Source organism: Ambystoma mexicanum, chromosome 8, assembly GCF_040938575.1.
Source record: "Ambystoma mexicanum isolate Mex_15411 chromosome 8, UKY_AmexF1_1, whole genome shotgun sequence".
Lineage (NCBI taxonomy): Eukaryota > Metazoa > Chordata > Amphibia > Caudata > Ambystomatidae > Ambystoma > Ambystoma mexicanum.
This window is the reverse complement of record NC_090929.1, coordinates 1,491,329,258-1,491,356,608: the sequence shown is the minus strand read 5'-3', so window position 1 is coordinate 1,491,356,608 and position 27,351 is coordinate 1,491,329,258. Positions and strand designations below refer to the sequence as shown.

Genomic DNA, 27,351 nt, shown 5'->3' with positions numbered 1-27,351 from the left:
CGCTCGTTTCCGGACGCGGACCGCGTCCTCGGCATTCTTGTCTCCTCAGCAGCTTACTCGCACTGAGCTTTGGAGGCTCACAGGCTTGTGTGGAATACAAAGCCCACTTATATCGGGCCCCACAAGTCCTCTGGGACTTCTTCTGGCGTTCTGGTTCTTTCTCCTGGGCCACCACGGCTGCCTCCTTACACAGGTCTTCTGCTGCTCCTCTACACTCAGGTCTCCCTGTTTATTCAACTGCTACACTCTGCCCTGCTGGGGCTGGTCTCCCTTTACACACCTGCAGCCCATTGACAGGCTGCAGGTGTTGAGGTCTGATTAGCCCTGCCTGACCACAATTAAAGGGACACAGCCTTACCCTCACGGTTCCTTGCAGGCATCATCCTCGTCCCATTACCAAAGTGGCAAAAAGGTGTAGTCTTCATCACTCTTAGTTGCTTCTTCTTTGGAACTGGCTTATAAAAGCCCATCAAGGTTGGGGGAAGGAGGAGGGTTAGGATGGTAGTCAGTAGGGAAAGGGGACTACCATGTCTTGCACAAGGGCGCCCCACTCCCAATCCTCCAGGACCCTCCACCCAGGTGATACTCCCTTGCTTCTCCACCCCCAGGGTCGGGATCCAAGAGCGATGGGCTTTCCCTGGCCACCCGCGTAGAGGACCCAACGGGAGTAGAAGTGATCATACCCTCCAGGTTCTCGCAATCCCTGTCAACTATATTCAATAAAGGTGAGCCGCCAAGAACACGTGACTCTAGCCGCCACTGCCAGTACATCTAAAGGGGTTTAGGATCCAGCAGTTCCTCAAGAGTATTCCTTCATCTGGCCACACCCTCACTCCATGGACTCACCTCAGTCTTCATCAGGGATGTGGCCCTCGCCAATCACTGACCTCAGCAAGTAAGCAGCAGCAGCCCATCGCTCACAAACTGTTCATTCACTCGGTGCGTGTGATGAGTTTGCCCATGCACAAGCTTACGCATCTGCACTGCCGAGATGCCAGAGCCCCCCCTTGGCACGTCTTGGGTTGGCCTCCTGACCACTCGGCTGTTGCTCTCTCTCAGCTGGCCTCAGATGCTCAAGCACCCCACCAGACTCCTTGCGACCTACACATTACACTCCACACAGGAGCCGGGTAGTTTTGAGGCACTCAAGTCACCCACAACATGTATCCGTCGAGCCCCTGAAGACAGACAAAACAATGTGGTCATCTTGGCGGGGCTCTCAAGGATTCAACGTTATTAATGTGCAAGTAGGTTGAAATTTGGACATCGGTTTGGTTCCTGGATTATTTTGCAGTCTGCATGGTTTGGCTAAGGAAAGGGAACTTAATTGTAATCTCAGTTCTCCATTGTGTATCTTATGTAAATTCTGAAATGCTCTCTCTGCCTATGGACAGTGTGATGAATCCTACAGATCCGTCACTGAAACCCTGCCTAAAGCCTCCTTCCTGCTGGCCAGGGAAAGGCAGACGCATCCTAATTCTGACCTTTGTGGTGGTGTACTGCATGAGGATCACCTGGGAGGAGACCAGGCCCAGGGTGGTGAGGAGATCCTTTGGTATGAGACGCTGTATTGTCCTTTGAAAGGGAAAACCTTTCACGATTGCCATTCCAGCTAATGGCTTCTTGATATTATGATGTATCTGAACCACATATAAGATCTGTGGCTCTGGGCACAAATCCCATAAAACCTGAACAAGCTTTAACAGAAAGATCCTTCAAGGTATTTCAGGATAAAAATCCTCCTTACTCCTAAAGGTATAATGTAAAGGTATCTAGAAAAAGTATTCTAAGGGAAATTTAACCTACCCTTAAAATTAGGATGTTACTGAAAAAGAACTAACTTTGTTGTTGGGGACTACACATCCCATAAGTACTGGGATGAGGAAGAGGACTGAAGAGTTATGCTGTACCAGTAGCCAGGCAATTAAGCCTAAGAGCCCATGCCTGAAGGAACCTCAGGCATATAGGGGCCCCTCAGGTGCAGGAAATTAGGAGCTGGAACTGTGACTGGAGTATGTGCAGTAGTAGCACAGGGAGAAGGAAGAAGGTACAGTGTTGGCAATCCAGACAGAAGTAGGAGAACCAGAGGGACGCCGGATCGTTGATGCAGCAGATTTTATGTTCCCCCAAACTCCAAGGTTCCTAGGTTGCGCAGCAGAAGGCGTACAGGAAGGCTACTTTTTCCCATGTGACCCTAATTGCAGAGGTTACGTGCACAGTGTCAGGAAACCGAGGCGAGGAACTGTTGTAACGCTGTTGGTCGCGGGAGCGAGAGAGGGCTCCTTAATCGAGTGGCTGGACCAGAGACACCTTCAGTGAGGAAGGGTGTGAATCCCAAGTGAAGCCAGAAGCAGTAGAAGTTGTGCAACACGTGGAGAACAAATCACCGAAGCAGGTGAGTCAAACCTGGCATTCTTATTCCTTGCGCGAGCACTGCCGGCAGCAGTATCCAGCTTAATATTCACTTGCGTATAAGCAGAAGCGACCTGAAGTTGTTCTTTGAATTCTTAACGATGGGACAATTGTAAAGTAGCACTGGCTTGAGATTGGGTATTTTCTCTTTCACTCGCGTGAAGAGCAAACGCTATGGAAAGCCATTGTTAAACATTTACACCTTGTAAAACGTATGAAGTGGTCACGTGTGCCTAATTTCACTTTTCAATGGAAGGGTGAACTTTGCATCTATTCATGTGAACAATCATTGCTCATAAAAAGAAGTTCAGTGTTTAAAAATGTTATCAGCAGTTGGAGCCAGAGCAAGCATTGCCCAAGCCTAGCGTATTTCCCTATTAAGACTGAAAGCAGCCTTTCTCAAAGCTAGAAAACGATCTAACCGATACTGTGAGCCCAATCAGAGTTTAACTTGCCTAAGATACAAGTGTGGAAGCATTACCTAAAGCCAAAAGAGTGGCACCAAGGCTTCTGGGTAATTCATTTGGCTAACGGCGGAGAGAAGAAGGCAAAGTTAGGGGAAGGAAATCTTGCGGCTTGTAAATATTATTCGAAGGGATTGTGTCCTCAAACGTATTACTTATCTTGATAAATCACTTCCAGCTTGCTGGCCTCGGAAAACATTTTCAGTAGAAGGCGCTGCACGTCGACGTCCCTCGAGTTGGTGTCACTCGACAGCCTCCGTATCGGCGCTGACGTCATCGTGCGTATAAATAGACTCGCGCAGCGTCCGTTGCTCAGTTTCATTTTTCCGTGCTTCATGGGCCTCAGAATCGTGTTGCTCAGTTCTTTCTTCAAGTATTTCTTATTATTCCTCGAAGATATCTTCTTCATTCGATGGCTTCCTCTTCCGAACCGTCAACCCCACGGTCCGGCTTCAAAAAGTGTCGAGATTGTGGGAAGAAAATGTCGTTGACGGATCCTCACAGGATCTGTTTGTGGTGCCTGGGATCGGAGCATCACTGTTCGGAATGCGAGGACTGTATGTCCATGACGGCGAAAGCCTTGAAGGAGTGTAAGGGGAAGCTAGAAAGAGGTAAGAATCTTAAAACTTCTACTTCTTCGAAAGTTTCCTCGGCAGAGTCGAGACATTTGACTCCTCGCCGTCACAGGAAACATTCTTGCTCAAGGTCTCGTAGCGGTTCCCATCAGTCTTTGAGATCTAAACACTCGAAAAAGAGGCGTCGTAGATCTCCCTCTTCTTCTTCTTCTTCTTCTTCTTCTTCTTCTACTTCCCCGGAAAGGGTCACCTGCCCCACGAAACACAGCTCTCCTGCTAAGTGGGAGGAATTCCGTAAAAAAAATGCTTAGCGTCTCCGAGAAAGCGGCTTCGAACCCTTCGGAGACTGCTAGAGGTGATACCCTGTGTGAAAGACCCGAAAAATCGAAACTCTGCGAGTTGTTGCACCCGGCGAAAGAAACTGCCCGAGAGCGTCATGAACCCTCGAGCAAAGGCAGTAAGACCGCGTCATCGAGGCCGTCGTCGAAGGTTCCTTCGACTCATAAATCTGCATCATCTATGCCTTTATCGAAGGGCCCGTCGACACAAATCGGTCGAATCGACACTGTCTTCGATGCCGCTGTCGACACCGATAAAGGACAGACCTACTGCTGTTACTACATCTCTGTCAGTAGACGTACCGAGGGCTTCGACCATTACCTCAAGGATGTCGTCGATAACCTCGACGACTCCGAGTAGGATTCCGATCCTCTCGAGTTCTTCGAGGCCTCTTCATACTTTTTCGACGCCTTTTTCCGTTTCATCGAAACTTTTGACTTCCGCGTAAACAACTTTGACATTTTCTCAACCGGTGACTACAAGTTTGGCCCCTTCTGCTTTAGAAATGGGTTTTAAACCATACCCAAGGTCCGATTTATTTCAGAGCTTTGCCCTCTATATATGAGGAAGGGGAGGATTCTGACCATGAAAGACCCTTTGGGTTACAGAGGACCACTAAACCTACACCTATACCAGAGGAATTTATCTCTGAAGAGAATAGATTGAAGGACCTTCAAGACTCTTTGCATGAGGCAAGTGGTTTAGATACTTCTCCAGGAGTAGAAATTGCTAAACCAGACCCAGGGGAACATGCTGAGATCCCTTATAGGGTCTTAATGGCAAGAATAATAGAGTTCATGGGGTGGTCTACACCTTCATCTTCTTTTCAACAGGATGATTTTACGGACATTTTACTTAAAGGCCCACATGAAGATCCTCTGGTTCCCTTTCATACTGCATTGCAGAGAAAAATATCTGTCAACTGGGAAACCCCTGAGGTTATTCCGGCAGTTAACAAAAAACTATCTGCCAAATATAGGGTATCTGCTTCTGACCCTGAATATTTGAGCAAACATCCAACCCCAGAGAGTTTGGTTGTACAACAGCAACTTCATCGAACAGTAGATCTGCATACCCTACTATTCCACAAGACAGGGATGATAAAAGGTTTGACGCTATGTCAAAAAAGTTCTTCTCGGCATCTAGCATGGCGCTTAAATCCATTAATGCTACTTGCACGCTCGCAAGATTCAGCCATACACTTTGGGAGTGTGCTTCATCTGCGGCTGACTGTCTCCCGGAAGGAGAGGAAAGGGAAGCATTTCTGAACATCATTAAAGATGGTAAAGACGCAATGTGCGAGTCCCTTCAAACTGGCATTGATTCTGCTGACAGTATCAGCAGGGCCATGGCGACAAATACTACAATCTGCAGATTTGCGTGGTTGCGAAAGTCTGGTTTTGCTCCAGATGTGTACAGGCCAGACTTTTGAATATGCCCTTTGACGGCACTTCTTTGTTTGGTAAGAAGGCTGATGACAGCCTAGAGAAGTTAAAAACATCCAAGGCAGCAGCGAAATCTCTTGGAGCTGCAATCCGTCAAACTCTGTATCGCCCCTCAGGAACCTCTTGGAGAGGTAGGTCCTTTCGCTTTTATTCCGCATTCGGAAAAGGCAGAGGACAGCCGGCTCAAAGGGGCCAAAAAACGATTCACCCGCGGTGGACGGGTTAAAAGTACAAAAGCAGCAGCAGGTGCCTCCTTGCCCTCGGTATCTGCGTCAGCCGCCTCTAAACCACTCTGAGGTCTCTCCTCACAAGACACCAGCAGGGGGCAGGTTAACTCAACATCTGACGGAATGACATCAGATGCTTGGGGATTGGAGACAGTTGCCCTATCTTACTGCCTGCATTTTCTACGCACCCCTCAGTCATCCACCGGGGAACAACTCTTTGAAGTTTCCAGATCCGCTCCTTTCGCAGGAGATTCTAGACCTGCTAGAGAAAGGTGCCATAGAACCGGTACCTGTAGCTGAGAGGAACAAGGGTTGGTATTCCCCCTGTTTTCTAGTACCGAAGAAAAGACGGAGGACTGAGACCCATCTTGGACTTATGAGAATTGAACAAATTCCTCAGGAAGGACAAGTTCAAGATGGTGACTCTCTCTCAGATCCTTCAGGCCCTCCAGCTTCAGGACTGGCTGGTATCTCTAGACCTTCAGGTTGCTTATTTCCATGTATGTGCCAATCCATCTCAAACACAGGAAATACCTGAGGTTCGCAATTGGCAACTCTCGCTATCAATTTCGAGTTCTGCCATTTGGGCTGACCTCCGCCCGAGGGTCTTCACCAAGCTAATGTCAGTAGTGGCTGCAAGAGCGAAGGGATCCACGTCTACCCCTACCTAGACGATTGGTTGATTAGAGCAGTGTCTTCGGAATAAGCTCAGATCCAACTAGATTATGTCTGCCACTTCCTTCACAAACTGGGTTTCTCCCTCAATTTAAAGAAGTCGCAGATTATACCATTACAGAGACTCCAGTTTATTGGAGCAGTCCTGGACACTTCCCTGGGGAAAGCCTCACCACCAGAGGTGAGGGCTCAAGATATTCTGCCGATGGTCACCAAGTTTCAAAATGCCCAACGTCTCCCAGCCTTCGACTTTTTGAGGTTGCTAGGCCTCATGGCATCCTGCATCTTCCTTGTGCCCGAGGCTCGCCTGAGAATGAGATATCTCCAGTGGGCACTAAGAACCCATTGGTCGCAATCCTCAAGAAGAATGACGGATCTCCTTCAGGTCCCGGACAACGTGGCTCGAGACCTTCAGTGGTGGGCCTGTCGGGAGAACATTTTGATAGAACTGTTTTGGCAACCATGGCCGGACATAACAGTAGGCACAGATGCCTCACTCACGGGGTGGGGAGCCCATGCGAACGACTTGACCATCAGCGGTCGTTGGTCTCCATCGGAGTCCAGACTACTTATCAACCTGTTGGAGCTGAGAGCTATCAGACTAGTGCTGAAGGCTTTTCTGCCATCTGTACAAGGGGAAAAATGTCCTAATAATGACGGACAACACACTGGCCGTGCACTACCTCAACAAAAGAGGAGGCGTAGGATCACTGCCACTGTGCAGAGAGGCGATGCAGCTCTGGTTTTGGGCAATACAAGAAGGAATCTCTCTATTGGCAGTTCACTTAGCCGGAGAGAAGAACTTGACAGTGGATGCTCTGAGCAGGCAGAGCACAGTCTCCCACGAGTGGGAGCTAGCTCAGGAAGTCCTTCAAGAGATCTTCACCCTTTGGGAACCCCTCAAGTGTATCTGTTTGCCACCAGTATCAACAGGAAGTGCGATCAGTTTTTGTTCAAGGGAAATTCCCCCGAGAGGAACTCTAGGGGACGCGTTCGTAGTGGACTGGGAGTTTCCACTGCTGTACGCGTTTCCTCCAGTCCCCGTCATTCCTCAGATGATCAGGAGGTTGAGAAGATTCTGGAAGACTATGATCCGAATTGCCCCAGACTGGGCCAGGAGAATGTGGTACCCGGACCTTCTGGACATGTCCATCTGCCCTCCGATTCGTCTTCCACACAGGGAGGATCTTCTCTCGCAGAAGGGATGTCAGGTTCTCCATACAGACATCAGAACCCTCAACCTTCACACTTGGTTTCTGAAAGGTTGAGATACAAGGATTGGGGCCTCCCAGATGACGTCCTGGAGGTGTTGCTTTCGGCTAGAAGGCCAGCAACAAAGACTTTATACCGCTGCCGTTGGAACAAGTTTTACAGCTGGTGTAGAGAAAAGAATATCGAACCCTTTTCATGTGGTACACCAATGATGTTATCTTTTTTTGCTTTATTTGGCGAATTCAGGTCTTCAAGTTGGTACGATCAAGGGCTACCTTGCAGCACTGTCGATCTTCAAGCGCATTGCGGAGGAGCCATCATATTTCAAACTACCCCTAGTAATCCAATTTCTGAAGGGGTTGGCTAATGTCTGTCCCCCAAAGCCGTTCCAAGTTCCCTTGTGGGACTTAAATCTAGTCTTAAATTTCCTGATGGGTACTCCCTTTGAACCACTCCATTCTTCATTAAGATTTCTCCCCCTTAAAACAGTCTTACTAGTGGCTTTGACATCTGCCAGAAGAGTGAGCGAATTACAAGCTCTATCTTGCAAACCTCCTCATACAATGTTTCGCAAAGCCAAAGTTGTCCTACAAGTGAAGCCTAATTTCCTCCCAAAGGTAGTCTCTGATTTCCACATCATTCAGAAGATAACCTTACCTTGATTCTGTCCTCCTCTCCATCCTGGGAAAGACGAAGAGAGGCTACATAGGCTGGATCCAAGGCTAGCCTTGAGTTTTTATATCAGCAGACTTGCTAGGACTAGGCAAGCAGACCAACTGTTTATAGGTTATGCAGGACACAAATTAGGATTGCCAATTACAAAACGGACCATTTCCAGATGGATTATTTTAGCCATTCTAGAATGCTACAAATTGGCAGGGAAAGAGCCTCCTCAACACCTTAGGGCTCATTCAACCAGGGGTATTGCAGCCTCTTCGGCCCTCCAAAGAGGGGTACCGATTCGAGACATATGTGCGGCTGCCACATGGTCGTCCGCACATACCTTTACAAAATTCTACAATCTGGATTCCTCCTCTAGCCAGCAGACAAGATTAGGCAACACTCTGTTCATTCTTAAAGGGAAATATTTAAATTTGACTCCAACCTCCGTTTACACACCACTGTTATGGGAGTCTATCAAGATAAGGAATACGTCGGAGGACATAATCCCTTCGAAGAACAAGTTACTTCTTACCTTGTAACGTTCTTTCGATGGGATGTTCCTCCGTCGTATTCCTTACCGCCCCTCCAATCCATCCCCTCAGTAAAACTTCCCTTGTAGTTGCAGCTTACGCTCCATCAAGGTCAATAACCAACTCATGCACAGCTACTCTTAAGCTTCAAAACGGAACTGAGCAACGGACGCTGCGCAAGTCTATTTATACGCACGATGATGATGGCGCCGATGATGGCGCCGATACGGAGGCTGTCGAGGGACACCAACTCGAGGGACGTCGACGCCCAGCGCCCTCTACTGAAATTTTTTTCCGGGGCCAGCAAACTGGAAGTGATCTATCAAGATAAGGAATACGTCGGAGGAACATCCCATCGAAAGAACGTTACAAGATAAGAAGTAACTTGTTCTTTGAAGTTGACACAGCCTATATTGCCAAAGACTGTAAGAGAACGAGAGAGGTGGGTCATACATGCAAACTTAGGTTGTTGTTGTGGCAGACAGACAAGAGTGGCAAAGAGGCTGTCCCTTTTGTAGAGGGACATTAAGAGGAAGAGTGTCTTGCCTATTTTAAGGTGTTGAAGTACCTTTAAAGTGAATCTTGTCGTAACCAAAATCTGTTTTGAGTTACAATGTACTGAAGCTGCAGTGGTATATCTGGTTGTCAGTAGATGCAATACTTCAGTAGTACAAGTGATACAAGTGAAGTGAAATTCTATGATGCAAAGGAGAATGTCCTCATGATGAGCTCTAGTAGAAGTGAAGTTAGTGAGGTAGAAGCAGCATCACTATGAAGTCCTCCTGACAAATATATCTACTATGAATCCTAGTCTTGTGAATAGAGACATAGCTGTTAACCCAGACCTGTGTTTAGCTAACATTTATAGATGTTTTACTTATTTTGCACTGTGGCAAGTCTTCTTGGATAACGAAGTGGTGGAAAAGCATTGTGGCTGGGAATAATATTGATGCTATTTTGAAGAAGTGGAAAGTCATTATTTAACCAAGAAGAAAAGCTTTGTTGTTGTAGGAACTTTGGTTAACAAAACTTTACCTTGACATTGAAACATCAAGAATTGATTTGAGACTATATTCCCTGCATGGACGTCTTTGTTTTTTTTGTTGAACTTTGGAGCTGAATTCACTTTCAATCCTGGGGAAGGGAACTCACCCAGGGTATGCAGAGGTTATCAAGAAACTGTGAATATTACTATTATTTGAATTGCCATATATTTCCTTTGAATTTGATGTTTAAGTCTATTGGCCAGACATCCTGTGTTACAGTAATTCCCTTTAGTTTTGTTAGGCAGGGAAATCCTTATCTAAGTAGGGATAGTGAGGCATTTAATATAATTTAATTAAATGGCATGTTTTGAAAAATATTCAAAAAGATTTCCACCTTGCTTTTTTGACCTAACAGGCTGAAGTGTCTCGGCTGATAAGCGCCTTGAAGGAATCTTGGGTCGGAGGCCTTGTGGGGCCCAGCAACACCACCAGTGGGGAATGGGCGGAAATGGTCCGTCCCATGCATTCCGCGTCCGTACAATCTATTGCGTGTTCAGCACCTACCAACAAATAATGTGGAGCAGAGAAAAAGGAATACACCCTCGTCTCTGTGTTCTGTTCCCTACAAATGTCTACCAGTGCCAGGTCTTTAATTATTGTATTCAGGGCCTCGGATGCCGACCGTGATCTGGGCCGTGAGGAATCAGATCTGTCAATGGCTGGGTTCCTCACACAATTGATCCCACCCCACAACAAAAGGGCCCCCCTCTGATGCGCTAGGTTAAGTCTCAAAAGTCATAGGAACAGAGGTATTGCGTGGTTTGGGCAGCAAGAATTCACAATACACACCTCCTAGTGGCTAATGTGTCCATGTACAATCACGTACCTGCCCTCTTTATCTAGTTCAGTACTGAGAAGTCGGAGGGAGACTTGTGTGTCAATCCACACGAGGAACCCCCTAGCATATTTGGAATAAGTGGCACTATATAACTCCCTCCTTCACCTCATACTCAACACTACCTTGGGGGAGTCAGTAGGTTCGCACCCTGGGCAACAGAGTTGCACCCCTGCCATAGAGCGACTGTTCCAGGAAATTTAATTATATCAGCACCTATGAATCAAACAGAACCATGCTTGACAATTTGGTAAGTGCTGTGGGTCTATCCCTTGCCATCCGGTGGGGTCTCCATGTTCTTTACTAGCATTGCTTTGTGGTCCATCCACATGTTAACCGCTTCTGGGGTTTCAAACATGTGGGCCTTCCCTTTGAGCAATACCTTGAGCCTGGCCGGATAAATGAGCATATAGTTCAGACCTTCCCGCACCATCTTTCCTTCATAGGGATGAACATGTTACATTTCCTCTGGACTAATGGAGTGTAGTCCGGGTATATTCCTATCTTGATGTTCCCCCTTTGCAGGGCACCTCTCTCTCTCGAGTGTTGTATTACTTCTCGATCCCTGAAGTTCAGGACCCTCACTATAATCAGTCTTGGGTTGGATCCTGGTGGGGGTCTTTTCTGCAGGGATCAATGTGCCCTCTCAATTGTAAACCCCTAAGACCTTCCCAGGGCCCACCTCCTGCAGTATCAAGTTTTCTATATACGATGTGGTGTCTGTACCCTCACACCCCTCTGGTACTCAAAGTACTCTGAAGTTGTTCCGTCGAGTTCATCCCTCCGCATACTCCCCACAGTCTTCCATCATAGTATTTTTAGTTTCCAAGGTTTTCATCCTTTGCGTTAATTCAGCCGTAGTATAGGTGGTTTCCTGTAACAGTGATTCTGTTGTGGTAACTCGGTCGGCAAGCAAGCGGACGTCCTGTCTTAGGAGGTGAACATCCACCTTAACTTCATCAATTTTACACACTAGGGAGGATTGCAAAGTGGCAATGGCCTCAAGAATGTTATCATGCAAGTTTGTTCTGCTCCATGGAATGTCCTCAGGGAGGAGCTCTGGGGAGCGGGTTTGTGGTGGTTTGGGACTTTTCACTCCTGTACTTGCTTGCTCCAGTCCCAGTCATCCCTTATTTCATCAGGAGGTAAAGTAAGTTGGGAAGTGCTCTGGATTGGGCCAGGCGGACGTGGTACCCAGACTATCTATGCCCTCCGATTAGTCTTCATCAAAGAGCAGACCTGCTAACTCACTCAGATGGTCGCATTCTCCACCCAGAAATAAGAACTCTGAAACTTCATACCTGGTTTCTGAGAGGTTGAGATACAGATATTGGGACTCCCTGGAGGACATAATGGAGGTATTGCCAGCAACTAAAGCTCTGTACCACTGCCGTTGAAGTTTTGAAGTTGGTGTAGAGCTAATGACATTGACCCCTTTTCTTGTGATGCACCTTTGGTGTTATCTTTCTTAATTCATTTAGTCCATCAAGGGCTGCAGGTTGCCACTGTGAAGGGATATCTGGCAGCGTTATCCATCTTTAAGAGCTCGCCGGGATATTGGTACTTATTTTAAAGTTCCTATTATCATCCAGTTTCTGAAGGGGGTTACAAACATTTTCCCACCTGTTCCATCTACTGTCCCAGTTTGGAATATTAACGTAGTTTTTAAATTCTTGATGGGAGCTCCATTTAAGTCTCTCCGTTCCTGTCCTTTAAGGATGTTGACTCTGAAGTCTGTCTTTTTGACAGCAATCACTTTGGCTTGCAGGGCAAGTGAGCCTAAGGCTTTGTCTAGTAAACCACTGTTTGCTACCTTTTTATAAGGAGAAGGTGGATTTGAGGGTTTGTCCCTCATTTCTGCAGATGGTGGTATCTGAAGTTTATCTAGCATGAAAGATCATACTACCTACCTTTCTATCCGCATCCTTCCAAGAACGAAGAGAGGTTACACCGTTTGGACCCTAAAAGGGCATTTTTACATCAACAGGGTTGCTAAGATCAGACAGGTAAATAGCTCTTCGTTGGATATACTGGTCATAGGCTCGGTCAGGCTGTTAAGAAACAGACCCTATCCTAATGGATTATTTTATGCATTACCGAATGCTACAATTTAACGGGCAAGGATGTCGCTGATGGTTTGAGAGCACACTACACTAGAGGTTTGGCTACTTATTCAGCTCTTAAGAGGGGCACCAGTGCACAACATTTGCAGTGCTGCAATTTGGTCTTCACTGCATACCTTTAGCACGTATTACTGCCTGGATTCTCTATCGGTCCAGGAGGCAAAGTTTGGAAAAGCTGTTCTACATAGCATAAATCGGAAATAAATTCTCCTTTCTAACCTCCTTCTATCTACATACTGCTATGAGAGTCTATCCAAGATGAGGAATATGTGCAAGGACACAATCAATTAGAAGAACAAATTTCGTACCCCTAGTAATGTTCTTTCTGATGGATGTTCCTCCCATGTATTCCTCATCGCCCTCCCGTCCCACCCCTCTGAATTTACATTGCTTTCAAACTTCCTCTCTTTCAACGTCTGGGTTTTCGGTGACCTTAGATGTCTGTGCATTGAGATGGGGGGAAAAACATGAACTGAGACAACGGGGGCAGTGCGTGCTATTTATACCAGTGTCGTTGTCATGGTTGTGAGCAGGATGGAATCCGCTGAGTGTCATTTATTCGACGACGCACAGCGCCCTCTACTGTGATAAGTTTCCAAAGCTGCTAGCCGGATATAGGATATATCAAAGATGAGGAATACGTGGGAGGAACATCCATCAGAAAGAACATTACCAGGGAGAAGTAATTTGTTCTTCTCTCTGCCTGCCTTGGGGGTCTGGTTTGTCCTTTTCGCCCTCATCTTAGCTCCCACGAGCGACCATGAACTTTCCATCTCTTTGTGGTGCTCTTCTGGCAGGCGTTCTCGTAGGTGGACATGTTTCCTTTCCGGCTTCTTCTTGTTCTATGTCAGACAGAACTGGCGCCCCCTTACTGCTGTCTTCCTGCTTGTCTTCGGCATTGATTCCTTGTCGCACCGCTCGTCCGCTGTTGTGGCGGTTTCCATTGCTTGTCTCCTGGGCCAAGCTTCTCCGGTTCGTGTCTCTGCACGGATGACCAGTGTACCGTGGCCTTGGCTGCTGCTGGATCCGTCACGCCAAGGGTCTGCTGGCTTTTTCCTGCCACACCTCCCAAGAGGAGGTCTCTTCCTAATTTGCATTGTGGCATAATTCTACTCTGCGGATGCTCATTCCTGACTGGTTCCTCGCCTGACGATCTCTAGGAGGTTGGTCTTTGTGACGTTCTGTTGGTTTCCTTTTGTCTGTGGTGGTGAGGAAGGGCTGGGGTGACGCGCTCAGATTTTGTAGCCACTTTCTTTAAAGAGGATGAAAGGAAGTTTGGGTCAGAAGCCAGGCCAGCCACGTCAAAATGATATATATGACACAAACCCACACACTAGGTCTTGCTTCCCCCAATAAAGGTGTAGTTTCTGGAGGGTGGCGGGGTGGTGACCTGAGACTTTCTAGGGTTCCCCTGTCTCCTTATGGGGAGTCGCCTCCAGAGGTATCCTACTAACTCTGTGCTTTAGGGGATGGCAAGCATAGCAGGCTCAGCTCCCTGGACCAAAAAGGGGTGGCCCCTCCTTGCGGAGAAGTGACAAACTCCCTGGATTAGTCATAGTGTAAGGACATATTGGGAATACGCATAGAAGGTACAGGGTAGGATATTGTCCATCTGTGTCCCGTGTGTGCTCTGATATATATTGTATGAGAAGTCTAAACTATAGATGTGCAAGAGTGTCTGGCCCGGAGCTAATACATCACAATGTTATGCGTACTGTTAATTCAGAAACTAAAATGGCTAGTTGAGAAGTGTGAGCAAGTATTGTGTCTGCCCCTCTTCACACAGCTTAAAAAACTCATGGCATATTGTCCCTAACATGTGAGAGCACCCCAAAGTGGCAACAATACAGAGAATTGCATATATAACGTGTTATGGCACATAACCTTTGTTAACCATTGTCTCAAAGTTGGTGTTAATGATCTGTAGCAGATGCTACCCTCTCCAAATCGCATCCATGACATTGTATACTTAACTTGTCCGACCGTTCCTTCACTCCTTTCATTCTTCCGCTCTAACCACTGGCTTCTTCCTAAAACCCAATTCCAGCCCCTGTCTCCTAGTTACGTTTTTCTGCCAGTACTATCTTTTCTTTGCATTTTGCAACAGGATTGTGAGATGGTTGCAGACGATGAATGGTCTGTGATGAGGGGCATATTTCTATCTATATCTGTAACTGACACCATTTTAGGTTTGGTCAAGCAATAATGATTGTCAAGAATCTGTGTATATGTGTGGATATTCATGAAAATGAGTGACACCACTTCAGACCGAACTGCTAACGAATTCAGGATTCAAAGAGATATTAAAGCAGTGAGTGAAAAGAGTTATAACTAAATTAAGGTATTTTTTTCATATATCCAAATACAAATTTGCATGTTGCAAAACATTTGTCAGTGACTAATTGAAACTGTTCATGCATAAGAACATCCAAATAGACACACTTTCGTTCTTGGCATACTGAATATTTAAAGATGATTTATTGACTAGACGAATCACACTTTTTAGAGACCATGGCCCCTGGATCTTTCAGCTAGTGTTTGAACTGTCATAAAATAAATCTGAGTTGAATGAGCTACCATATTTTTTAATTTTTTTTTTTTACATCTTAGCATCCGGTGTTGCTGACAGAGGCTCCCTTGAATCCAAGGAAAAATCGGGAAAGAGCTGCTGAGGTTTTCTTTGAGACCTTCAATGTGCCCGCACTCTTCATCTCCATGCAAGCTGTATTGAGTCTGTATGTGTTTTCTTTTTTTTTAATTGTTTTTGTCGCAACATGTTGAGCTCAAAGTAACAAGATTTAAACATTTTTATTGCGATTTTCATATCTTTTATTGTAAATAGCACTGGATACTGCATATTAAGGTTGTTTCTTCTCAAACAGCTGGCAAGGTCACTCTTGCGTGTTAACCTGCTACAGAGATGTGCAGGTGCTACGTTACAATCCAAGTGTTTTGACTCCATTATATATCATTCCAAAGACATTAAAGTTGCTAGCATCAAGTTAGAAATGATAAAGAACAAATTGTTATTGTTTTATTTTTTTTAATAGAGCAAAATGCAGCAATAGTGTGAAAACAATGTCACTATGCATCAACATGTCAACGCACCCTTTATTTGGGCTATTATTTAGAAGAATATTTTTTTAAAATCTTCACAGATTTTTGGGGATTGGGGGTCAGAGAAGGTGGGGTGGTGCCAGATACCCTGGCAAGAAATGTATGCTTTTACTACCTCGTCCCTCAGATCGCTGTCAAGTGCTGTTTGTGAATTATTGGGGATATTAACTGGGTATAATTAAAGCTTGTGTGCTCTTTCACTTGTGTCATAAGAGGCATGCCCTGTGAAGTGAAGTGCTAACAAAAGAAGTGGCAATGGGGGCTATGCTCCAAGAGGCCTTAAGTGTGAAATATGCTGAGGCTTGAGAAAGGTGTGTAAGAGACCAGACACATGCTGATCTTAGCTCGTTTTGAAGGATCCTATCTAACTTGATAAGAGAACAGGTGCAGGGTCTCGTGAGTACATATGAGGCTCACTTTCCTATGTCGGGCAAGGCAGAAACAAGTGTTGTCTTCAAATTCAAAGCCAACGTTCAGTAGATTGCAAGTAGATGACATTGACCATCTTGAAAATGTGTAATTCAGGAACTAGAACCAAAAGCAGTCTAGAGCTACCTGGCAAGTTGCTATTCTGAAACAACCAATCACAGAAAAGGGCAGGCAGTTCTGAGTGTAATTTGATGCAAAGGAATTGGACACCTCTACAAGATTTGACAAGCCATTGGGCTCAACCTGAGCTGGATTGATTCTTATCCTCTTCATCTAAACCCTGCTAAAACAGTTAGGCTTGTTCATTTTTTTTAACTGCACCAGTACAGTTCTGTCTGTCGTTTTTGGCTGTAAAGTAACCTTTCATTTTCTATTTTCATGCGTAAAACAATTGGCATTTCTTGATTCTTTACTAACACTTTGGTGTTTAACATAGGAAATGGTTAAAAAAAGGCTACTTTGCTTTTTTTTAATGACACATTTTATTGACATTTCATGTAATCAAATAATCATTGCAGTAGATTACCCAATGAGTCGAAATAGCTTATAACGCACAAGAACATTCCTACCGGACAATAAGAACAAAACAAGTACCAAACATGCATCCTTCCATTTATCCAATATTTCCCCATATTTTCTGTAGCACCCGCAGGAGTACTAAATCTTTTCCTCTAGCAACATCCAGATATCCACATCCGAAAATCATTTGCCGTAGCTGGGCGTCTTGGCACCCCCCCCCCCACTGCGCCTCCCCCAACAAAGCAATATTACCCTTTATCAACATTATTGTAGTGGATATGAAGTTTCTCATAACAGGTAAACTATGTTTCACCCCACACCCTCAACAATTGCAACTTTGTGTCATTCAGTATATCCCCACCCTCCACCATTGCCAATCTTTCAAGAGCTGGGTTCCAGAAACAACGGATCTAGGGGCATTCCCAAATTATATGAAAAAAGGTGCCTTCCGTGTTTTTACAGTGTAAACACTGTGGATGTCTTGCTCTGCTACACCTAAAGAGCATTGTGCGTGTGTAGTAAATTCGGTGTAGAATCTTTATTTGGATCAAACTAAGCTTGGAGGATATCACCACCTCGCGTGAAAACATCAGTGCCTCGGCCCATTCCTCCTAGTCAAGGGGGCACTGTCCCATTTAGCCTTAAGATTGGACAGTTCTTGAGATGTAAAAGAGGCTATGGTCTGGCATATATCAGAAGTGGCTTTCGTAATTCTTCTCTCCGGTCACACATTTATTTAGAGAGTTGGGCAAAGTGGATGTCCTGGAAGTTCAGTACATGTGCATGCAAGGCATGAGTGAATTGAACATAATGGTAAAGTTCAGTGTGGGGTAGACCATAATTATGTCGAAGCTCTTGAAACGAGAGACTGCTCCCATCTTTCACTGTGTCTTCAAGAATATTGCAACAGATCTAAACCATAACTATCCTATCTTCCTCATTTCAGTTAGTGCCTTATTTTGCCATAATGTTTGTGCCAGTGTAATTGTATCTTCTTAACTCGGACATCTCATCAAATCCTTCCATATTTTCACTATATAGTGTGACTCATTAGGTAAAGTATATTCCCTCTACAACCATATAGAACTGGCAGTGCTGTAACCCCTTTTAATCCATGCGCAGTCCGCCTTTGTGAGTTAGTTGAGATTACGATGTAGCAAGTTGTTGGCCATTAACAATTGGCTCGCCCAGTAGTATTTCCTAATGTTTGGTAGCCTGATACCTCCTTCCCACACAGAGCCTTGCAGTGTCGCTAGAGCAATACATAACTTTAGAGACTGCCTTAAGTAATCTGAGACACGATAGTACCTGGCAGGGTAGTGAACCAGATTTTTCACCAACGCGATATAAAGAGGAGAGAAGGGTCTGGGACCCGCGCCCACATAGGAATCACTTTCTCGTCGCAGCACCTGGCAAGGAAGTAAACCAGGTCTGCCAACACTGGTCTGGAACCTGCACCCAAAATAAGGATCCTGGGAAGGGCCTGAGTAAGGGAGTCCTTCTCCCCAAGCTTTTGTTAACTGTGGTAAAGAGCCTGAGAAGGGTCAGAGGAATTGAGTCATTCCCCATTCTACAGTGAAACTACAAACCAAGAGATATCTGGGAAAGGAAGCCCTACCACCTGGTGTTGTGTACCGTGAAGCCAAGAAGGATCAGAGAAAGGAAGCCATACTACCTGGTGTTGTGTACCATGAAGCCAAGAGCGACCAGGGGAAGGAAGCTATAGCCCCAAACAGAAGAAGGCTCTGGGAAGGGAGTCATTCCTCTTGCATTGTGAAGTATTGAGAACAAGATACCTGCAGAAGGGAAACTTTCTCCAGTAACCCAAAACTGACAAACTATGGGCAAGAAGGAATGATGTTTGAATTGGAACTTTACCTTTTCAGTTGGAACTCAGAAATGTACAGCATCACAAGCTGGAACATTCTCTTAGGTAAAGTTCCTACCTGCAATTGGAACTATAGTCCAGAAGAAGGGAGCCATTCTTCTGGACCAAGAAGATCCACTACCTCTTTAGTATTAGTGTGAAGGACAGAAGTAGGCTTTTAATTTTCTTGCACATTCTGACAAAATCCTTAGTTCCTTAGTTGAGACAAGGAAACCCCTTGTAGATTTAAGGACCGGTAGGGTTCCCTTTTTTTATTTTTTATTATTAAATAAAAATGTATGTTAACAGTTGTGCCACCTGCATGTCAGTCTCCTCCTTCTGCACCCTTACAGTAGATGGGGAGGGATGTCCCCTTCACCTCGACTGTGCACGCGGCGAAGCCACCCTCAACTGCTATCCTATTCCCCAGGTGGGTTGGTTGTGCACTCTTTGCTATCTTGAAGTCCACCATTACTGCGATGAGAAAACTGCACTGGAGGTGAAATGAAAGCCGGAGCTGTGGTTAGGGGCACTTTGGTTGCTGCACTGCATTTACAGTGGGAAACAGTTAACAAATTAAAAAAGGAGAAAAAAAAAGGGAAGCAAAGAAAGCTTTGCGCTTTGCCCCATGAAGAAAGGCCAATAAATCATACATACTGAATAAGGGGTTTGCAAGACACAGAATACACGGATATAAACGAAACTTGCCGGAATATAACAGCAGTAATTCTGCAATAAAGAAACATAACTGAGCTGAAACTGATATTTAATAGGGCCATCTGATGAGGGCTTGATAGCCTGATCTTTTGAGATTTTATTTATTTTTTAATGTATTTTTATTGCATTTTTTTTAAAACGCTGGGACCTCTGGTCCCAATCCCCGCCCATTCCATTCCCCCCCCACGCCCCTGCCAGAAGGTCTCACAGTTCTGCGCTACTGTGAAAAGATGCCAGCCCAAATGTTGGCTACCCACACTCAGTACAGCACTATACTGCTTTCGAATTAGGTCCGCGCTTTAAACAATAAAATAAAAAATAAATTATAGGGAGCCCTAACCAATCCAAGATGGTGAGACCCCTCTGAGGTCTGAGTCTCTCAAACTCTACCTGTTCCTCAGTCTGCCTGCTTTGAAAGGACTCCAGTAATAAGTACACTGGTGTGAGAGGGTCATTGTCATAGCAGGACATCTTTTAAGCACCAGTTCCCAGGGGACGTGTCGGGCAGGTCTCCAGTACATTGGAGGAAGGTATTGTCTCAGAGGGTTTAAAAAAGAATTCTTGGGCTGCCTCCCACATGTTTGTTGTGGGTACACCCAGGTCAGACAACTAATACATATCCAGCCCAGTCATGAATGAGTCACTGCTCATCAACCTGACAATAATATGTAATCCAATACTTGTGGCTGCATAATTGTGCACTCTCAGTAGCCACCTCACTTTAAGCAGATCTCACTTTAAGAGTTTCTGAACGAAGAAGAATGGCCAATAAATCATATATAATGAAAAAGGGGTTTGCAAGACATTTACATGTATGCATTCTGCTTTTTGGCATAAAGCATTATGAAGCAGATCTCACTTTAAGAGTTTCTTAAAGTGAGATCTGCTTCATAATGCTTTATGCCAAAAAGCAGAATGCCTACATGTACCTTGCTTGGACAGTCTCCTGATACCAACAGCAACTGCCCTGTAGTAGCAGCAGGGCAGGGCCAAAGGTCACATGTGAATCCCTGAACACAGCTACTGGAAATCTGTTCCAACAGGCGCAGGTGGCATTTTTAACCATCTAGACCTCTGGTTCAAGATATTTTAATAGTTTATCCTAGCAGGCTGGAGGCAGGTATTACAATTTAAAAATAAGTCATGTCTGGTGTTCACATGGTGGCTACTGAGAGTTATGTTATGTTGACTCATAGGGTGCACCGCTACCACCCTGAGGCAGTTTCCAGGCGCACATGGTTGTGCTATAAGGTACTTCTTATTATAAGGTATGTGTTTACAGATAGTGACTGTGCTGCTTTCACGGCCCAGTCAGGGGAGGGGAGGGAAGGGGAACCCGAACCCTGACCTTTACAGGTGCCGGCAGACCCCCCCCCGAGCCCCTCTTTGCCTGGAGAGGTCACGGAAGGAGCAAAGAGCAGAAGAGCTGTGCCGGGCCGTTGCGACAAAGCTGCATAACTATGCCGCAGCCGACACTGCACCGGCTGCTGGAGGAACCTGAAGCAACAACTCTGTAGGCAGTGAACGCTACAATGCTGCGGGATGCGGCCAACGTGACCACACTGGCTGCGGAGCCGGCAGCAGGGAAGACGCTGTGGCATGGCAGAAATCAAGTTCACCAACTGCAGCGTGGCTCCAGCCGACATGGTCTTCAGAAGTCTAACCACTAGGCCACCAGAGATCAATTTAATATTTTATGTAAAGCTCTTGTAGCCCCCCTAGCCCACCAGAGATATATGGGGCAATCTTTGGCCAACAAAAAGGCCTGAAACAGACTTCCCTGGACCTCGCCAATGCCCAGTTTTTGAAACATGGCCACACAGTGTAGAACGGGGTAGGGCTTACAAGCTCGTTATGAACCCTCTCCAAGCCTTCCCCTGTCTCAAACACACTCAAGGAAGGTAAGCGATTCACCAGGGTAAGTGACCAATCCCGGGAGGTTGTGGGGGTATTTAAGTAGATGTGTTTGAATGGTTTAGTGTGGGTTAGGTGGGTGAGGAGAGGTGGGAGAGGCATCAAGAGTAGGAGATTAGAGGAGTGTGGAGGTTATCGGAGAGAGTGGTCTACGGAGTGGTTGTTTGAGAGTGGAGACTGGAGTGGATGTAGAATAGGCATTGCAGGGGGGAGTGGTTTTGAAGGTGGTTGTAGTTGTAGGAGAAGTGTAGTAGTAATGGGTGTAGGAAGTGGTTGTTGGTAGTAGTGAACTGTCTTGAGTGTAAGTGAGACATAGTCGCAGTAGTGGAGGTGGTGGTGGTGGTAGTAGTAAGTGAGAGAGAGAGAAGTAGTAGCAGTAGTACAAGTAGCGCTGGAGAAGTAGTAGTGGTACAGAGGTACTGGTGGTAAAAGCAGAGGGGGATGTAGTGACAGAGGCAGAATAGCATGGATTTTGGAAGGCGGTAGTACCGAGATAGGATTTGGTGGGTAGTGGTAACGGGATAGAGGAGATGATGGGTGGAGGTAGGTAGGAGAATTGTGAGATCAGATGGATAGTTTAATGCAGGGAGTACATATGGAGGCCCAACATAGAGAATGGCCAGATAAGACTCCCTCAAAACACCAAGTATTGTAAGCTAGGTAGTGCTAGAATGCCCCAAGAGTTAGCCATGGTATTCAGGATTCCATCAATAGCCCAGATTAGAGAGATGACAGATGGGTGTTCCCGAGCAGTAGATACTAACATCTCCATTAAGGGTGCCTGGGCTAAGGTGGGGGGGGTAAACTGAGAGAGGTAGAGAGAGGGGGGATGGCACTAGCACCAACTTCCCTAAAGTCCCAGCAAGCCCTGAAAGACTTGTAAGAATTCACAGCCATTCTGTCTGTATGATTGTAAGAATAAACACCCTTGGACTGTCGGATGGTGTCCGGCTGGTTATTTGTGGCGGCCACCACGCCACAAGATTAGCATTGCAATGGAGCACTTTTATTGAAGATGGGCTCTTTGGGGTACATGTGGAAGGTTGTTGGTACAGAGGTGTTTTATAAAGCCCACATGCTACATTGAGGATGTACCACAGATGATATGGAAACAAAATAAGTATCACCAGAGATTGTTAGCAATAGGACTCATGTCATTTATTTTTACCCTTAATTTCAACCTTTTTAAAAATGTGCCACTTTTATAATAAAGTGGGCATAATTGGATCATGGATTGTACACACTTGAATCTATCTGATACATTGATAAAAGGCACAATTGATACGAACACATTTTAAACATTGCCAAGGAATACATCATTGCAAAAAAAGTTATGAAAAGCCCATGGTGCAAAGCACATTAATAATCTAACTACATGCACATCCATGAAAATATGTGCTTAGATGGACAATAAACCTGTTGTGCCCTTCAGTTGTCGAGTTTGACAAACATGTTTGAGCTGCAGGGGATAATAGTTTTTGCACCAGCCTTCTTCAGTATCTCTTAGTTGTATATTCCTGATGTCTATTCCTTTATTTCTATTAAAATAAAATATAACGCTTGAGTTTAGTCTCACATGAGTGGTTTGTCTTGCTTATAGTGATTGCCATTTGGGGGCGGCACTGCAATGTCTATAGATGTACTACTAAGAAAACAAAAAATCACTGATAGCTGTGCAAAATGCACACTGAAAGAACACAACATTGCTTAACAGTCATTTACTGTGTACAGTGACCATGCCACAACATCAATGAAGGCAAAACTGTAAGAGAAGGGCATTTGTGAATAAAGACATATAAATATTACATAGCTGTCTGAAATGTACAGGCACCAGTAGTGATGCATTATGTTGTGAAAAGGACATTGAGCATTGGCCTGAATGGATATTCTTTGACACTAAGACTAGTGTAGAAGCTACAGAAACCACTTAAGCAGGGATGAAACAATGTTGTATTATGTAAGGAACTCATGGTGGCAACAGTAAAGACGGACACAAGTGATCACAGTTCAAGGGTGTTTATTAAACAGTTTAAATGGGTGAGAAAAATGCCTAATCGAAATCTAAGATGGGAGCAAGCTACGACCATCAAATAATAATAAGGCAGTCCTAGTGGCATCTTGTCAAATAAAAAGGGCCTATACTAAAGAAACCTATTGCCAATCCTTGCCGCTAAATTACAAAATAGTGTGGCTAATGTTGACCAGAAAAGAAAGAAGTGTTCACAAAATAAGTCAGGATGGTATGGCTGGGGTCACCGTTCCCCCATGTTTTAAGCCTGGGACAAGGCGGGTCTCCTGAGCACAGCACACTCCTGGGCCTCTCCAGCACGAGGTTCACAATTCCAATCAACAATATTAGTCCCTTTATGGGCGGCTAACTCTTTTCTACAATGTCTCTTGCCTTAGAAGGCATGCTGGGCCAAAAACAACAAACAAACAAAAGTTCCTTCGGTGATCTTGCACATTGGGCGATTGCTCTTCGCCCCTTGAATCTCCTTCCGCCGGGCTGTGATCCTTCTTGCAACGTGGGCCTCCATCCGTCTGGTTCATTACGGCCTTTCACTCTGTATATCAACACAAATTTCTCGGGTGTATCATGCTTCACCCTGATTCGCAGGCATCCGTCAACTGGGTTCACATTTGCCAATTTTACAGTTCACTTTGCTTCATCATGATTTGGGATTTACTTCTTTTAGCTTTTCCCTTGGCATCCCTCCGTCGGGTTCACATAGCCACCTTTAACACAGTTCATGAGTTTCTAACACAGTTCATGATTTGCTTCATCTTGTCAGAAATTGTGGTTTCCCATCCCCTAGCTTTCTCCTGGCAAGGGGTCTGAGACTTTCGATTGTTCAAAGGATTTGACGTGACTCTTGTAGGACCACTCTGACACCTCACGATGCCCTTTCCTAGGGCCTTCTGATACTTGTAGTTTCAACACAAAAGAAAGGGGGCCAGCCAGAGTCCTTCGAATGAACTCTCCTGCGGTGCCTGACCACTCTGCAGCTGGCCCTTCTCTAGGCTTTCCCAAAAGTTCAAACACACACAAGTTATTAGTTCCCAAGATCCTTGCGTTTATTTATGTTCCTGATTGCAACCTTGGGCTCAGTACAGTTCAGTTTGCTATCCGCTTTCTCCGACACACCGGCTGTGCTGAACCCGTTGGCTTGTCTTGCTTCTCGAGTCAAGGACGATACCACAGTAGTCAGCGTGCCTCCCCACCTCTGCTCTCAATACGGGAGGCCCCCGTGCACCGTTGACGTCTGCTACTCCGCACGTCGGCTGAAAATCTGTTGTTATGTTTCCTTTTTCTGAGGCTTTGCGGGTCTGGGTTGAAAAGGGTAAGGGCACTTCCCTCCTTGTCGTTCTTTCAGCTTTTGCCGCCTTCTCTGTTTGGACTGCTGTCCTGGAATAGCTGCTTCCTCGTTTGTTTGGCCTTGTTTGTAGTGTGCTCTCGCGCTCTGCCTTTTATCCCTGCGGGGAAGGTAAAGGGCCGTCAGGTATGTGTGATTATTGTGAAGTGCCTGACTCTGCCTGACCCTTGTGTTGGGTCATGTCCGGTAAACGGTTCTGGTGGAAGTCAGTTGTCTGCCATGGTGTAAGAAAGTGTTCTTACACTTACACAAGTATTCAAGGAAGGGAATACTGTGACTCAACCTTCGGCGTCCCTCTTCCACTTCCCAAAGACCCCTCATCCAGGTGATCCTCCCCCACTGGTCCAGCCGCAGGAACTGGATCCAATAGCGATGGCCGTGTCCTGGCAACCTGGATGACCGATCTTTGGGGACTAGCGGGTGAGACAACCTCAGGTATCTCACAATATGAAGAATGAAAAATCACAGTAGAGAACTTAATGAGGCTGCATAATTGCCTGTACTGTCGAGCCCATCAGAACAATATACAAGGTAACCCGAGAGTACATAGAAACACTTTTGTTGTACAGTGCGCCTTATAAATACCCGATAAATAGATGAAATACATAATTCAGACCGACTGATGTGAGAACAAATGTTTGCATGTAAAGAAAAGAAAAAAGTGAGGGACACCACACTAGCAGATATTAATGTTTATGCAAAATACCAAAACCTAATGATGCTGTAATCTAAAATGTCTTATTCATTTTTGGATTCAGTAATGAAAATATGAGGATACTAACATGCTCTTCAAAAACAAGTATTTGTCATGTAGATGATACCAAACTAAATAATTCAGTCATTTTGTTCACATCTACATCTTGTTATTGTGAATTGATCTGCAGCCTAATCTATATTGTGACCCTATGAAGAGGGTATATGGACCCCTCCCAAACTGGTTTAAGAGACATACCAGGGTGTTTACCAGAGACAGTCCTGCCCCAGAGGTGGGGTGTGGGTTTTTGGAGGGCCCAAGTCTCCATCCTTTTACTTGTGCCTGGCTGAGTGAGCTGAGTATCACCTTTACTTGTCCCATACTTGTTGGGCACAATGCTGGCCAGTCTTTTTCTTTTTGTCCAATATTATATTACCCAAAAGGCTTGGTGGTGGAGGAAAGAGCAAACGCCTCAACTGAGAAAGTGCTGGCTGAGGAACAGCAAGACCGCAGAGCAATCCAGCAATCCATATCCTCGATGGGACACAGGCATGCTCTGTGCAATTGGCTGTTCCTTCAGCTGGATCATGGAGCGGTCCGCTTGTCAAACCGGCAATCCCAACTCTGTTTGGTCCTTATACAAACTTTGCAAGTGACTACAACTTCAATGAGCTGCCAAGTTGCAGATAGCGTGGTCCCAGGCCCCAGACAGCCTTATGGATGATGCTGAGGGATTTACATTTGATCCTTGCAGTAACTGGGAGCCAGCGGAGAGATTTTTAGGGCTGGCGAGATACGGTCCCTGGGCTTAAGGCCAAGGATATTACAGTCCTATTCTGAATTAGATGGAGGGGTGGAGAGAAGGAAGATTGAGGAAGAGGCTGTTACAATAGTCCAGCTTGGAGAGTACCAGAGCTCTGGAGACATTAAGCTTCTGGGGAAAAGTGAGGAAAGGGAGGATGCCTCTGAGGTGGTAGAGTTGGAAATAGGCCTTCTTGGCAAGGTACAATGAATGAAAGAGAGAGAGGAGTCGAAGATAACTCACCAGGATTCTGGTTTCCGAGGAAGGGCGGGGCATAGAGGGTGGCCAGAGTGAAGGTACCACTGCAAGACAATCGGCAATGACAGAGGGAGTTGGAAGAGGTGCAGAGGGTAGTCTGAAGAAGAGTTGGGCGTCATTTTTATAACACTGGAAGTGCAGGGAGAAAGTGGAGATAAAGTGAGCAAGTTGGGAGAGATGGATGTTAAAGAGCCAAGGTGAAAGGATAGAGCCTTCGGGAACTCCACAGGTGGAGATAGAAGTGGTTGAGGAGAAAGAACCCAAGATAACCTGGGAGGGACGGTCACTGAGGATGGAGGTCAGCCAGTCCAGTGCCCGCTCCGAGATTTTGCTTTATGCAGGCAGCATTACCAAACACTGACAGACGCATTTATGCAAAGGGGGGGGCTAAATCCTGGTGTTTGCATACCTGTAATCGAGCTCCTGGTGGCTAGGAAGTCGGTGGTTGTCACAGGGAGCCATCAGAGGGAGAGAACCAATGGAAGGTTAAGTGAGAGAATAAAATGTGAAAGGAAAATCAATGCAGTGTGGGTTGTTCGGCTGAGGTCAAGGAAAGAGGAGGAGGATCAAAAGACCAAGTGGAGGAAGGACATTAAAGGCGTGCGCAAGGTGAAGGATTGGTTGGTGGGAGAAAAGGGGTACTCGGGTGTGGGAGTGCATTGAACATGAGTGAGTGCAAGGGGAAGTAGGGGTGAATGAGAATTCATGCGAAGATGGGTCTGGGAGAAGGTGTGGTAGGAGTGTAGTAGAGCGGAAATGGAAGATTAGTAGAGAGGAGAGTAGTAAAGAGAGGGAGGCAGTAGTGAGTCCCTCCTCCAATTATTTTTTTTTAATAAACCTTGAACTGTTTAGTTGGGTGTGTTGTTGAGGCTATCTGTGGCAATATTTAGTATAGTTCCACAATCCAAGAAGTTGGCAAAACCTAGAGGACACGCAATTATGCCACTTTTAATTAAGTTGTACTCTTGTGGGTTATGAAGCTAAACACCCACCAGCATTTGCAATAGAATCACCTGGCTCTGTTATGGTGTCTTCAGTTGCGACATGGGTACCAAACAGCAACAGGGTGATAGTGTTGTTAACACGCTGGTAATCTAAGATTCATTTTTCTTAT

General features: G+C 45.6%; 1 protein-coding gene across 1 annotated transcript in view; it reads left to right on the top strand.

Moving 5' to 3' along the window:
• ACTR1A (actin related protein 1A) overlaps window positions 1-27,351 on the top strand; it is a 569,768-nt gene that overhangs the window by 141,366 nt on the left and 401,051 nt on the right. The window contains exon 5 of the mRNA XM_069611673.1: window positions 15,157-15,281. Coding sequence (XP_069467774.1) covers window positions 15,157-15,281 — 125 coding nt within the window. The remainder of the gene's footprint in view (window positions 1-15,156; window positions 15,282-27,351) is intronic.